Source organism: Syngnathus leptorhynchus, chromosome 7 (assembly GCF_054491065.1).
Source record: "Syngnathus leptorhynchus isolate UIUO chromosome 7, UIUO_Slep, whole genome shotgun sequence".
NCBI classification, from domain to species: Eukaryota; Metazoa; Chordata; class Actinopteri; order Syngnathiformes; family Syngnathidae; genus Syngnathus; species Syngnathus leptorhynchus.
In genome coordinates, this window is record NC_141201.1 from 4,580,515 (window position 1) to 4,593,961 (window position 13,447).

Below are 13,447 nucleotides of genomic sequence, written 5' to 3' on the forward strand. Positions count from 1 at the left end.
GAGGAAACATATTGCGGATTACCAAAATAAAACCATTATTAAAATTTGTACATTTTATATGATGATAATCCAATAATCAAACTTCGTCTGAAGTTGATTACAGGCAGAGGGTGTTATATTGTGGCAAATTCGGTGCAGTCAGACCTACAATACATTTGTGTGAATAATAAGTGATTCAATTTTGCTTTATTGTGAAAATTAAAAGGCGGATGTGTAGTATTTTATCGACGGCATAGTATTTTTGCTCTGTGCGTGTGAGAAAGGGAAGAAAGGAGCGTAGCCTTCAACGAAGTGCGGCTGGGTTAACAAGGAGGGCACTGGCGCTTTATCATTATTATTGTCCGTACAGTTTGCCCGTTTCCGCGTTCTTAACCTGGCGAAGGGTTGAACGGTTAAAATGGAGGCGGACAGATCCGGTGGAGGACCAAACCCGAACTTCGGAGGCGGCAGCGGCGGAGCGGGGCGCAACCCAAACGGGCCCAAAGCAGCACCGGGCCAGTCAGTACCAGTAGCCGCTACTGGAGGAATGGCAGCAGCAGCGGCGGCGGCGGCCGCCGCGGCGGTCGGGGCCATGCCCGGATCGTCACACCTCCGCGAATCACAGCAGGAGGGTGATTCGGGAATGACTCTTCCCGGGATCCTGCACTTCATCCAATACGAATGGGGACGCTTCCAGGCCGAGAAATACCGCTGGGAGGCGGAGAGAGACGAACTTCGGGTAAATGTTTTTATTGTTTACCCCCTATATTTGGAATGTTTACATGATTTGAATCACGCTATTGTATTATTTCTACCTTTTGACGCGGTCTTGGGAAACAATACAGTGCAACACCCTCAGTGGTCAATCAAATGACAACATGCTAAATGGCTAACGTTTAAGTGAGCTGCTATTCCACAGTGATTTACACTATAAACTGGATAAAGGACCTCTTAACGTGATGTAACATATTTTCCCATAAAACTCATATAATCAGGTTGTCTCTTTGTAAAACATATGTATAAATATTGAGATGATCAGTCTGAATGTACGATCAATCACTGAAGATTGCAAATGACCAGAGATTTATTCCATCTTTTATTTGATGGTATTTTCATATAACGTGTTAACACAGGACAGAGCACCTTTTATTTGAAGCTACCAACTTTTCAAGTGAGCAAAAGTATTGGAACAACTGACTGATGCGTGTGTTTCGTTGCTCAGTTGTTGCTTTTTAGATTGATTGTTTGAAGATTCGATTGTGCTTCTGTGGTGTGTGAAAATTGCATTTGTAGTTAAGCAAACAGGAAGACCGGGGCACTTTCTAAGAGAAGAAAGCAAACCATATTGAAGCTGAGAGAAAATCGATGAAATAAATAAACTTCTGGTATACATTAAGCAGGTGGGCCAAGGATATCAATGATGACAGAAACATTGTGAGAGCTGTAAAGAAACACCTAAAGAAAACCGTCAGTGACATCACAGGCTTCACAGGTCAGGGGTGAAAGTGTCATTATCCTCTTTTAGAAGAAGACAGCAAAAACAATCAAAAGGCTAGCTTGGCTTTTACATGACTTTGCAAGTTCGGAAAAAGTAAGTACCCCGATAGTGCCCAGTTATGACACAGATGTGTGTGTGAGGCAGTGAATTTTACAAACCACACAGAAAATGTCGAAAATCTTTGAATGAGTCCGCTTTTCTTGTCTTTTCCTGATGCCGCTTATAAATATAACATAGCCGGAACTTGTGACAACACATTGTTACTCAACACTTTTACTCACCCTGCTTCCCTGCCCTCCAATCTTATCTTGCCTGGGTATAAATAGAAGCCTGATAAAATATGGATGAACAATAAAGCTGCACACGATGCTCTTATGAACGGCGGCGCACTGAAACGGACCATTGCCATGTCCAACGTGGGAACTTTTAATGGCGTGTTTTACAGCTTATTCCTTTAGCACCATCTTCCGTGAGCACAGACAGAGATGACTTGGCCTCCATTTAATCACCTGACGGCCACACGCGTCTGACTCGGGAACGCTCAACATGCCGGTGAGCGTGGCCTCCTGGCCTTGCGCGCTCGCTAACATGTATTGGTCCACATGTCAGCTGCACTTGACATTAGTGCCTTGTAAATTAAGAATCCTCGCTTCCTGTCGGCGTCATCTATCATCTCACAACTGCGTGACTACTCGTGGGAAGTTCTTTTTGTGGCCTTGACAGGAAAAACCATGTGGCATTTTTTTTTTTCTCATGTGGAAGGCCACCTGTGGTTGCGTGTCTTCACTGTCAAGGCAGGAATGACGGCCCCCCCTTGCACTGGACCAGGTGGGAGGTCCCACAGGAGACAGGTGCCAGCGACCTTATTCTTCTGTCTTGGTCAGGCAATCCAGGATCTTCCATAGAAATAGGTCCGGAGATTGTGGTTAGTCTTGGTTGGTCGATGCCGAATCCTTATAACTCCTTCACCGAGAGGAGAAGCGGCAGTAAAACAGACCAAAGTCCGGAATGGGTGAGGCAAGTCTGCCTCACGCTTTGGAAATTTGGTTTGGCGTGACAGCTTTGGCCTTCCATAATATTTGCGTAATTGTCCCTGATTTAAAATCTTGATTTTTGTATGTCCCGCTGAATTTAATACACATTAGACTGAAGGGAACAGCTGCTGTTCTCATGTGAGATGCCTTACATTAATGCAAGTAGGATAAATTTCTGGAGGCCCATAAGATGTCACTTCCTGTTTAGCGCGGCTCACGGGATCATCAGTAATTAATAGGATTGTGCTCTCAGACATGACACACTTTACAATATCCATATGTACTGCAGGATTATTGAGCACGCCCGTCCTCCTACACTATTGTGTTGATGTACATCCATCTCGATTAGTACTGTGGATGATTATTGTCTTGTTAAGATGTAGCGCAACACTCCAGTGGGTCAGCACACTGTATTTTTAAGGGGATGAAATCCCACTCACAGGAAGGAGAGATCAGGTGGCAGGATGGCTTTTGCTTGCATCATGGCTTCTTTGTACTTGAGGTCTTTTGTTTGTTTACCCTCATGACACAAAAGAAAATGACCAGAGGCTTAAGGTGAGCGTTGTATTACATGACTCCAAGTGCAAATATGTCCTGTCCTACCTCACTGCTGGTTCGGCAAAAAAAAAAAATCCCACAGCGTTTCTTTTCTTTTTGCTGTGAGTGAACACGCAATAGTGGGCTGGCACGGATCTTACACATTAACAAGATCAGGCTCGTCCCAATCTGAACTGAAATCTGGGCATAGGAGAAAAGAACAGGATGAGGATGTCTTCTCATCGTCATATCATTCCATTCCATCATAATAATTCAATTCAATTATAATTTAAGATTTAGTCGCTCGTAATTTAGCATATCGGTCATTTTATTTTTTATTTACTAATTGATTTGAATATAAAAGCAACACCTTTATATTCTTCGTTACACTTGGAAAGGCCCACGTTGCCAACCCGCTAACATCAACCGCAACAATTAATAATGTACTCTAGGTTCTTATATAATCCCCCAAAGACATGTCTGGCCCTAAAACAAACTTAGCGTTGTCTCGCGTACCATCACGTTGCCAATGTTTCCGAGCTGGCTCGGACAATTATCTCCAAAAGTCTGCGATAAGCATGTAAAATCACATCGCATTAATCGGGATTACACGGCAGCCGCATCAGCGAGGTTGCCTCGGTAGATTATCCAGCAGGCCTCGTAAGGTTGTTACAAGACTGTGTGTGTGTGTGCGTGTTTGACTGACTGCCCTCTCAAGTAGACCAAGTGGCTCTCTCTTGAGACCATGTTTTTAGATTGTTCTACTTCTTCCAGATACATGTGGGGGCAGAGTAAGGAGTGTGAATGTGTTTATTCCAAGCATGGCAAAAAAAAAAAGAAAGACACTACTGTGCATCGCTTACTTGCTCGTACTTGCTTTCTTGCTGCTCCTTAATCTGTCGGAGGCGGATGTGTCTTTCTTGATTAGAAGATGTATCATCCTGAACTTCAATTGCACTCTTCCGCCATTGTCTCGGTGTCTTCAAATCATGGATTAAATCTGAAACCAAATTTGGCATCTTTAATCATATATTCATATGTACATGAAAAAGTTTGCAACTATTCGTTCAAGGCTTTCTTTTTTTTTTTGTTTGACACATAGCGGCCATTTCTTTCCTCAAGGTAAGTATTTTATCTGCTCCGCGAGGAAGGAAACTGACGGAAAAAGAGAAAGGAAGCGCATAAAGGAAGGATGTGTCTTAACCGTGCAGGCCCATTTGAATCTGGCCAGTGTTTTCTTGTTTTTCCCCCCTTCTCGTGCAGCTGCGCACTGCGAGCTTGGTTAGAACCAGTTTAAAAATAAAAGCTGTCGTCCGCAACCCTCTACTTAACATTTACTCCCACGAGTTCTCATAAGTCTTGTTTGCCAACCTCGTCATCTTTTTGTGTTCTGTCTTCTCAGTTATCAAATACTATAATTGACGCAGTGCTTGTTATTTATTCATTTTATTTTTCTTCTAGCAGTTGCAGTCTGTTCCTATAGCGAGCTATAAATAGATACGGCCACCATATATTATTTAGATATATACCCTTGCATTCTATTGAGTTTCCATACAGTGAAACAGAATGCCTTCACAAATTTAATGTTCAGTTTTTCCCCCAATGGAATTAACTGGTTTTAGGACATTTCATTAGGTTAATATAAATAAATTGGACACGCACACTCAAGTCAAAGCAAAAACAAGCATCCAAAAGTTTTTGATACAGCTTTTGTATTGGCTCATATTAGCATGTCAACATGTCCCTGTGTGCTTTCAGGCTCAGGTAGCATTTCTGCAAGGTGAGCGGAAAGGACAAGAAAACACAAAACAGTACCTTGTGAGACGGATTAAAATGTTGGAATATGCCCTCAAACAAGAAAGGTAAGACTCGAATTGCTCGGGAAGTCCAAATACTGCATTTTGTCCCAGTTGATTGTCCGAATCTTGGCGTTTTCGAGGGTGAAGCTTGCTAGCAATTGTGATTCTCTTGTAATGGCGCCCCCTTGCGGTCTTGCTCATGTGTTCAGGGCAAAACACCAAAAGCTGAAGACAGGAAATGACCTGAGTCCTGGTGACAAGAAACCAGAGATGGAAGCAGAACCCAGTATGTTTACGTCCTTATCTCCTGTGCTAGATTTAAATTTATGTTATCTTAGCCTCTGTTGTCACTAAGATGCTTTTACTGTTACTTCAAACAAGTTCTGAGAACATTTATTTGCTCTCCATAGTTCCCAATGGCCCAGCTGAGTCAGATTCTGAGCCAGCCAATCAAATGTCATGGAAGGAAGGACGTCAGCTACTACGCAAGTAAGTCTCATAAAGAATAGTCAATTTCAGTGTCAGACGTTACCACATGGATGACTAGCTTGTGGTGTTCTAACTTTTATAGCAAATCCACTTTTTGAGTCTTCTATTAAAACAGATTTCTTTTAATTGGTTTCAGGCATTCAATTAGAGTTGCTGTCTTTTAAATGTAGTCGTGCTAAATAAAAACCAAGAGTTAAAAAGTTTACTGTAGTGCCCCCTTGTGGACAGTTACACTGGGAATAAAATTCAAAGCCTGCCTGTCAACACTAAAACAAATCTTTGACTATTTCAACTTCAAAGTCGACTTCATAGACTTAAAGGAAAATAAAAATCCTGTCATATCACACCAAAAGACAGAAGCGTTGATACTTATTGTATCATATTTGAAAATTGGGTTGTGATGTGCTATGATTTATTATTTGTCAATTTCACACGGAGGTGTTGATGTTTATCTGTTTCCCGTCAACATAGATATCTCGAGGAAGTGGGCTACTCGGACACCATACTAGACATGCGTTCAAAGCGAGTGCGCTCCCTGCTCGGGCGAAGCAGCCCAGAGGCCAACGGGCCTCCGCCACCCGAATCCTCCCCAGAGCCGGAGCCGCGGGCAGCTGGAGAATCTTTGTTGGTCAGACAGATAGAAGAACAAATCAAGAGGTAAGAGTGAGAATATTTTGATTTGGTCGCTGTTATTCGGAGAGGCTAACTCAATCCATTTGTAGGAACGCAGGCAAAGAGAGCTCAAAGGAACGTCTCGGCGGATCGGTGCTCGATAAGATCCCTTTCCTGCACGGATGCGAAGACGACGATGAAGACGACAGCGACGAGGATGACGACTTCCAAGGCATGGCGACAGACTGCATCGATGGCCCTCGCAAGAGCCGAAAGTCTCGCGTAAAGGTGCGATGTGCAGTACTATTCTGCCGACTAGTGGCAGAAGGTGGAAATGCACAATTAACCGAATTGCATCATTTCCTGATACAACTTTTTACGTATTACAGTAAATTTTCTCATTGAAACTCTTGTTTTTATAATGTTTGAACATATACGTAATGTTTTTCTATATATATATTTTTTTTATCGTTTCCCTTCCAGATGGTTTCCGAGCCCATGACCACAGACCTGGACCCGGAGGACGAGGAGGATGAGGACGACTCGGAAGACGCCCTGAGCGAATTTGACTTTCTGGGATCCGGGGAGGATGGGGAGGGGGCGGGCGAGGCCAGGATCTCAGGGGACGGACGGGAGTTAGGTACGCAGCTGCCATAGCATCCCTTCCAATCCCCCCCTCCCCCTGCCACCGTTGTATCTGTCTTTCCCCACTTCCTCACACACTCACCTTTTTTTATGAGTTACTTCTCATTATGTTTCAGCATCTCTTCTTGTCAATAAAACCAACCTCTTTTCCCAACTGCCTGTCTCTTTGTCTCTGTCTGTGACTTCTAGCACTGTGTTGCTGTCATCTCTCTCTCTCTCTCTCTCTCTTTCTCTCTTTCTCTCTCTCTCTCTCTCTCTCTCTCTCTCTCTCTCTCTCTCTCTCTCTCTCTCTCTCTCTCTCCTTCCTTCTCTCTCCTGGGGTCATTTCATCATGAGCGAGTATCATGCATGCGGCCATGTCCAAGTTGTCTCCCACACATAAATCTGCTTTTTTTTTTTTTTTTTTTTTTTTTAAAGAATTTAGTCTTTATTATTATTTTTATCTACATTTGGCCTTCAATATCATCCACATTCCATCCCCATGACTGGATGTGTTGTGTCTCTCCTGTCGTCGGGTTCAGAGAATCGCAGGAACAAGTTACAAGGCATGATGCCGGACTACCCCGCAATGCCCGCCCCGCCCCCTTCTGTATCGGGACAAGCTCGCCCTGGCGAAGGTAAGATTCCCCCCCCCCCCCTCAGTCAAAAAAATCAAATCGCTTCTCTGTTTTCCCACATGCATGCTTGTCGTTTTGATCCCCAAATAAGATGGAGGGGTCGAGTTTCTCCTCCATCTATAAATAAATTCTTCCAGTACACCAGCTGGTTGGAAAGTAACAGGAACCCGATTTAGACAAGAATGACTTTCAGTATTTTGCTGTTACGTTTCTATAACTGTGATATTGGCGGGGCTGGCACGCACTCACACTCCAAACCCGCAGGTGGCGCCCTGGGTTTCTCCTCGGACGTCTTCATCATGGACGCAGTCGGAGGCGGAGATATGAACTTGGGTGAACTGGCTGATCTCACCGTCGCCAATGACAACGATCTCTCCATGGATGTAATTAACACATTTGCTCCCTCGGCCACACCGGATACGGTTCAACCCTTCAGAAGCGGGTGAGCTGATTCCCGCTTTGATGATGTAACCGCGTGTGTGCATCACAGATGCAGGATAACAGGGAGGAGTTCAAGAAGACGTGGAATCCACGGTTCACCCTGCGTAGCCACTTTGACGCCATCCGCGCGTTGACTTTTCATCCCAGCCAGGCGGTGCTGCTCACGGCCTCGGAGGATGGAACTCTCAAACTATGGAACCTCAATAAGGCCATGCATTCCAAAAAGTAGGAACCCCCTGATCTTCAAAATCAAATTCAGTGGTGCCTTAAAATGTAAGCTATAGTTTTGGCCCGTTTGTAAGCACAAATTCTACCAGCGCTGTGTATGCTGGCACTGGACTGTTTATTGACACTCAGCAGAGGTTTACCGTTAAACTAAACATAAAATCAAGAATTATTCTGTGGTTTAAAAAAAACAAAACAACAACAACAACTACACATCTTCAGCTTTGGCAGTTTAATGCTAAAAAATTGCGATAGCTGGGCTAATGGCTAACATCTGTGTTGCAATAACTGTTAAACCGATGGATATTTGAACATAAAAGGTAGAGCAACACATGTAGAAGGATAATATTGTCTCCTTCCTAAAGTAATGGCCTGTTATTCTTTATTTTAAAAAAAAAAAAACACAAAAAACGGAAGCAAAGACTTATTAAATGTATTAATAATTTCATGTCAGCAGTGGTGACCAACTTCAAAAGATGTTTCTGGATCATCACTGTATTATTGCCAATTTAACAAATATAGTTAAGTACGCAATTCTGTGTGTAGTGTAAATGTGACCTCTTAAGGCATAAGGTTAAGCAAAATGTTTTCTTCCACAGAAACGCTGCTTTAGATGTTGAGCCCATCTACACATTTAGAGCGCACAGGTGAGTCCAAACATGGCCAAAAAAAAAAAAATGACCCCAGAGTTTACACACTTGTTATTTTGCCTGGATAAATGAAAAGCAAACTAACACTTTGCGCTTTTTATCCAGTGGTGCCGTTTTGTCACTGACTATGGGAGAAGATGGTGAATCCTGCTACAGCGGAGGCCTGGACGGAAGCGTACGCTGTTGGAAGATGCCGGACCTCAATGTGGATCCTTACGATAACTACGGTCAGTCAGTCAGCTGAGCTATTGGCCGGTCATGGAGCTGTTATGATACAAACGACCACCTCGATTAGATCCCGGCATCGAGAGCAGCGTCCTGGCCGGTCACGAAGATAGCGTGTGGGGTCTCACGTACTCGGCAGTTCACCGTCGGCTGGCTTCGTGTTCAGCCGACGGCACCGTTCGCATCTGGGACCCGCTCAACTCTGCCCCCTGCCTGTCTGTCATCAATAAGGAAAGAGGTAGCTTACATATGTTCCACTGGAGGGGGGGGGGGGGGGTCCACTGTTGTTTACATATGTAACACAGCACGGCTCCCGTCGTCTCGACAGAACACGGGACGCCCACGTCGGTGGCCTTCGTGGCTTCTGACCCCAACCAGGTGGTGGTGTCGTTTGACGCCGGCGAAACTCTGCTTTATGACCTCAACACGGAGCAGAACGTCGCGGCACTAGAGACGCACACCAAGGACGGTACGTCCGAGACTCCCGCCTCAAGACGTCGTACATTTTGAGAAATGGTTGTTGTTTTTCCCTCGGCAGGAAGTGAACTCATTAACCGTGTGGTCAGTCACCCATCCGAGCCCCTTTCCATTACCGCACACGAGAACCGCACCATTCGCTTCTTAGACAACAAGACAGGTAACGCGCACTTTTATATTTATTGGTCAAGTCTTTTGTGGACCCTGAGAGCATGTCAATATTCACCCCCTCCTTTTTTTTTCCCCCCATAGGTAAAGTGGTCCATTCCATGGTGGCCCACTTGGATGCAGTTACATGTCTCACTACAGATCCAAAAGGCACTTACCTCATCTCTGGCAGTGAGTAATAAAAAAATGGATTTCCAACTATTGCCTAAAAATTGCAACACTGAAGTCATCACACATCTTGCATCCACTAGGGGGCGTTTTCTGTGGTGTCTTAGAAAATGTTAACCCACGTTTTGTTTTGTTTTTTTGCCTCGATCAAGCAAATCTCCACACTTCAAAACAAATTTGACTTTGTTGCTAAATTTGATTTCCCCCCCCACCCGCAGGCCACGACTGCTCCGTGCGCCTATGGATGCTCGACAACAGGACGTGCGTGCAGGAGATCACGGCTCACAGGAAGAAGCACGACGAGGCCATTCACGACGTGGCCTTCCACAGCTCGCAGCCCTTCATCGCCAGCGCCGGCGCCGACGCACTCGCCAAGATCTTTGTCTAATAGCACCACGGTTCCATCTGGTGAGGCAAGACTTTGAACAATTCATGTATGTGGAGCGTGCCCAAAATGTTTTATTTCGAGAAGCAGTCAATAACTAGCGATGAAATGAATAAGTGGTTTCTAAAATGTGAAAGTTGAAAACAATTAACTGTACATATGCTGTGATTCTTTCACTTGCCACCAGAGGGAGCCCACGTACCACTTGTGGTATGGAAATCACACTTGGGAATCACTTCAACAAGGCAACGTGAATTCAATGTGATCATCTCTCTTTTTTCCTTTCCAGACACCCTCTACTGTGCCGAAAGAGACGACGACAGTGGACCGACTTTCCCCTTCACACACACACACACACACACACACACACACACACACACACACACACACACACACACACACACACACACTCTGTCCTGCACCCCACTGGCTGGGTTTTTGTCACAGGACGTCACCTCCCCCAACTTCCTCGCTGTTTTATGCCTCAGTGACTTCTTGTTATAAAAACCACACTGCTTTTTTTTTTTTTTTTTAAACTCTAGAAGCACGTAACTGCAGCTTCAAATAAGATCACCCTTTTTTCTACACTACAATCTGCTTTTTCGCTTTCTCTTTCTTTTGTCTTTTTTTTTTTGAAATTCCGAGTCTACCAACGGTTATATCAAGGTGGCATGTGCACTCGTGCTCGATAACTTACCGCTCGTGTTTTAAGGAGAGCCACCGAGTAGACTCGTGCATGCTGCGCAAATGCAAAGCGTAAATCTGGTGCGGCTGACTGGGGGATGTCGGTGTGCGTTATCAAATCGTGGAATCGGCGCGTGTGTGCGTGTGTGTCACATTCCAAAGACTCAATGAGGAGTGTGTGTGCACTGCTATTTTTTTTTTTCCCTAAGGTCCGAGAATGTTCAACATGCCAGTGTTTCAACTAATAGCTTTAATTTCAACTTGGCCAAGACCCGCTTTCACTGTTTAAGTGTCGTATGGAATGTTTATCCCCATAAATTCCTCTACATTTAAAGTGGAACTAAACCCAAGACAGCAAAAAGTTTCTGTTGTATTTTTAATGTTTATATCTTTTATATCAGGTGCTGTGTATGAGTCATTTTCAAAATATTGGCGAGTTCCGGCGAATTCCTCGGCTTCATTCAATCGACGGACCATTCAGAGATAGTAACGACAAGCTAAATATACTTGTCGGGCAAATTCCTCGCATCGGCATATTTTCTTTTGTTTATGTCTTACAAAAAAAAAACTCTGACGTAAGATGTGAACAAAAAGACGGACTTGTACAGCACTTTATCATTATGGTTAATTCATTTGTTTTCTCAAGTGATTTTCCCAAACTTTAAAATGGTTAATAATGCTTAGAAATTACAGACAACGATTCAATGCTCAATTCGCTTTGACGTCACTTTCCGTCAATGGTTGGCAATGGTTTTTGGCCCAATGTGGTTTTGTTACGATGATGAATAATTGTAATAATTACAGACTAGAGGTGGTGTATACAATGTATTCATGCTTTCAAAACATTTGGGTTTAGTTCCCCTTAAAGTGCGCTGATGCTCTTGTAAATCAATAGCGTGAGTTATTAGATAGGGGAAATGCGGCGTGAGGCTTGACTGTGCGTTCCCAGCAAATTGTTTGATTTGCTACTTTTTACTGTACAGAGGAGCGTGCGTGCGTGCGTGCGTGCGCGTGTGTGTGTGTGTGTGTGTGTGCACGCACGAGTGAAATCATGGTGCTATGAAAGCCTGCGTTAGTTCAGGGACTTTTTCCGCGCGCGAGAGTTAAGACTTGCAGTGTTGACGTCACTGTTGAATCATTTCATCGACTTGTCATTCATTTCACAATGTTGACTTTTCTAGATTCCTTCTCTGTGCAATGTGTGTATGTAAGAGAGAACCTCAGCTTCCTCGCATTGTTTTGTTTATTTCGGAATGTGTCAGTTGTTGTTCTGCATTTAGATTAAAAAAAAAAGAAAAGAAAAAAAAAGCAGGACATCATCCCGCATTGTAGCACGTTAGCGCACCATCCCAGATGCTAGCTAGCAGTGGTAGCGTGTCAACGTAGAGGAACGGCTTCAGGGGTCAAAAGCGTTATTTTGAATGGGTCACTTTTAGTCACCGCACATACGAAGCAAAGTCATGAGGTGATATGTGAGAACATCAGTATATCTTAGTAATGTTCCATCAAAAAAGTCTCTTTTGTTATCTGTCAGGGAAAAGCCTAACCAGTCATGGAGAACCGTTTTCTATAGGCGATATATTTATGATTTAAAAAATGTTTTAGTTTATTACCTTGTAGTGATGGGCATTTTCATGAATATGGTTCCATTGTGGAGAAATTAAATACTCCGTTTTTATTGGGCTAGGTGAATCGGAATGTTTTTAACTCTTTGTATTGTCCAAATTTGTTCAAGGTTAATGACTGACAATATTGCTATGCCCATCCTAGTAAAGAAGAAGAATAAATTGTTATAAAATGGGTCCGACTTGCAACTCTTAAAATAACAGGGTACCTTTAAGGTTAGTTGAATTTTTCTAATCATCAGGGGGAGTCCAGCATTAGTTTTTCGCAAACAGGGTTAATGCCCCCCCGCCCCCCCCCCCCCCCCTTGGTTATCCTTGACAACCTTTTGCATTGACAAACTGGAAAGAAGAAAAAAAATGCAACTGCATCAACTGTCGTAGCAGGTCCCCAAAGAAAAGCAGACTTTGTGTAGCGTTTTTACATTTGACCAAAAAAACAAAACAAAACGCTTTTTCATTGGATTCCAGGATGAACGTATTTATAAAAACATTAAAAAAAAAATGTTTTAAACTCTCATAAAAGCAACGCAAACTACTAGCCTGCCATGCGTATTAGTGTTTCTATTAAAAGTGCAGGTCGGAATGATCTGGTTTTCGACAGTCTTGTATTTTGTTTTTATCGAGTAAACAAAATGTTCGGCCAAAACCAGCTCACAAAGTTCTGACAAATCAGTGAGACTGAAAACGGTTATCGATGCAAACCATCCAAGTCCCATCTCTCTTTTCTTGCATCTCTTTTTGACTCCGAATGCGACTTGAGCTGAAACAATATTGTAATGTCATAAGTGAATCCTTCCCCCTCACAGGACTTGCTTGTGATTGATAATGACAATGTACAACTTGTAGGAAAAAAACAAAACGACATAATGCAAAAAACAAAAAGTGTTACCAGTCAGAGGCCAAGGTAAAGTATTGTGTTTTTATTTTTTTAATTAGCAATTTATCACTGTGTGATACTTTGTACATCATATTAAGCTGTATTCCAACTATTTCCTCTAACTACAAGGGATAAGAGACCTGCTTTTATCAATTTTGTTTTATTATCTATTTTTGAACTGCATTCTAGCTTGTATCAAATTACTCTCCTGTTTTTTGTTTGTTTCATGAGTCGCTTGTTGTATGTCATTAAACGATAAAAAAAAAAAAAAAGATTTTGTACAGTAACTAGGCGTCTTGTCGTCTGTTGCCT

The 13,447-nt window shown here is 43.2% G+C and overlaps 1 protein-coding gene across 1 annotated transcript; it reads left to right on the forward strand.

Moving 5' to 3' along the window:
- Positions 1-224: 224 nt before the first annotated feature.
- strn4 (striatin, calmodulin binding protein 4) lies at positions 225-13,413 on the forward strand. The gene is made up of 18 exons (XM_085916329.1): positions 225-718; positions 4,807-4,910; positions 5,057-5,133; positions 5,258-5,336; positions 5,808-5,993; positions 6,059-6,236; positions 6,432-6,588; positions 7,115-7,210; positions 7,475-7,593; positions 7,701-7,876; positions 8,476-8,523; positions 8,632-8,753; positions 8,822-8,989; positions 9,080-9,220; positions 9,290-9,388; positions 9,481-9,567; positions 9,783-9,972; positions 10,239-13,413. The coding sequence occupies exons 1-17, from the start codon at positions 398-400 to the stop codon at positions 9,950-9,952; spliced, it is 2,328 nt and encodes a 775-aa protein (XP_085772455.1). The 5' UTR covers positions 225-397; the 3' UTR covers positions 9,953-9,972; positions 10,239-13,413.
- The last annotated feature ends 34 nt before the right edge of the window (positions 13,414-13,447 follow it).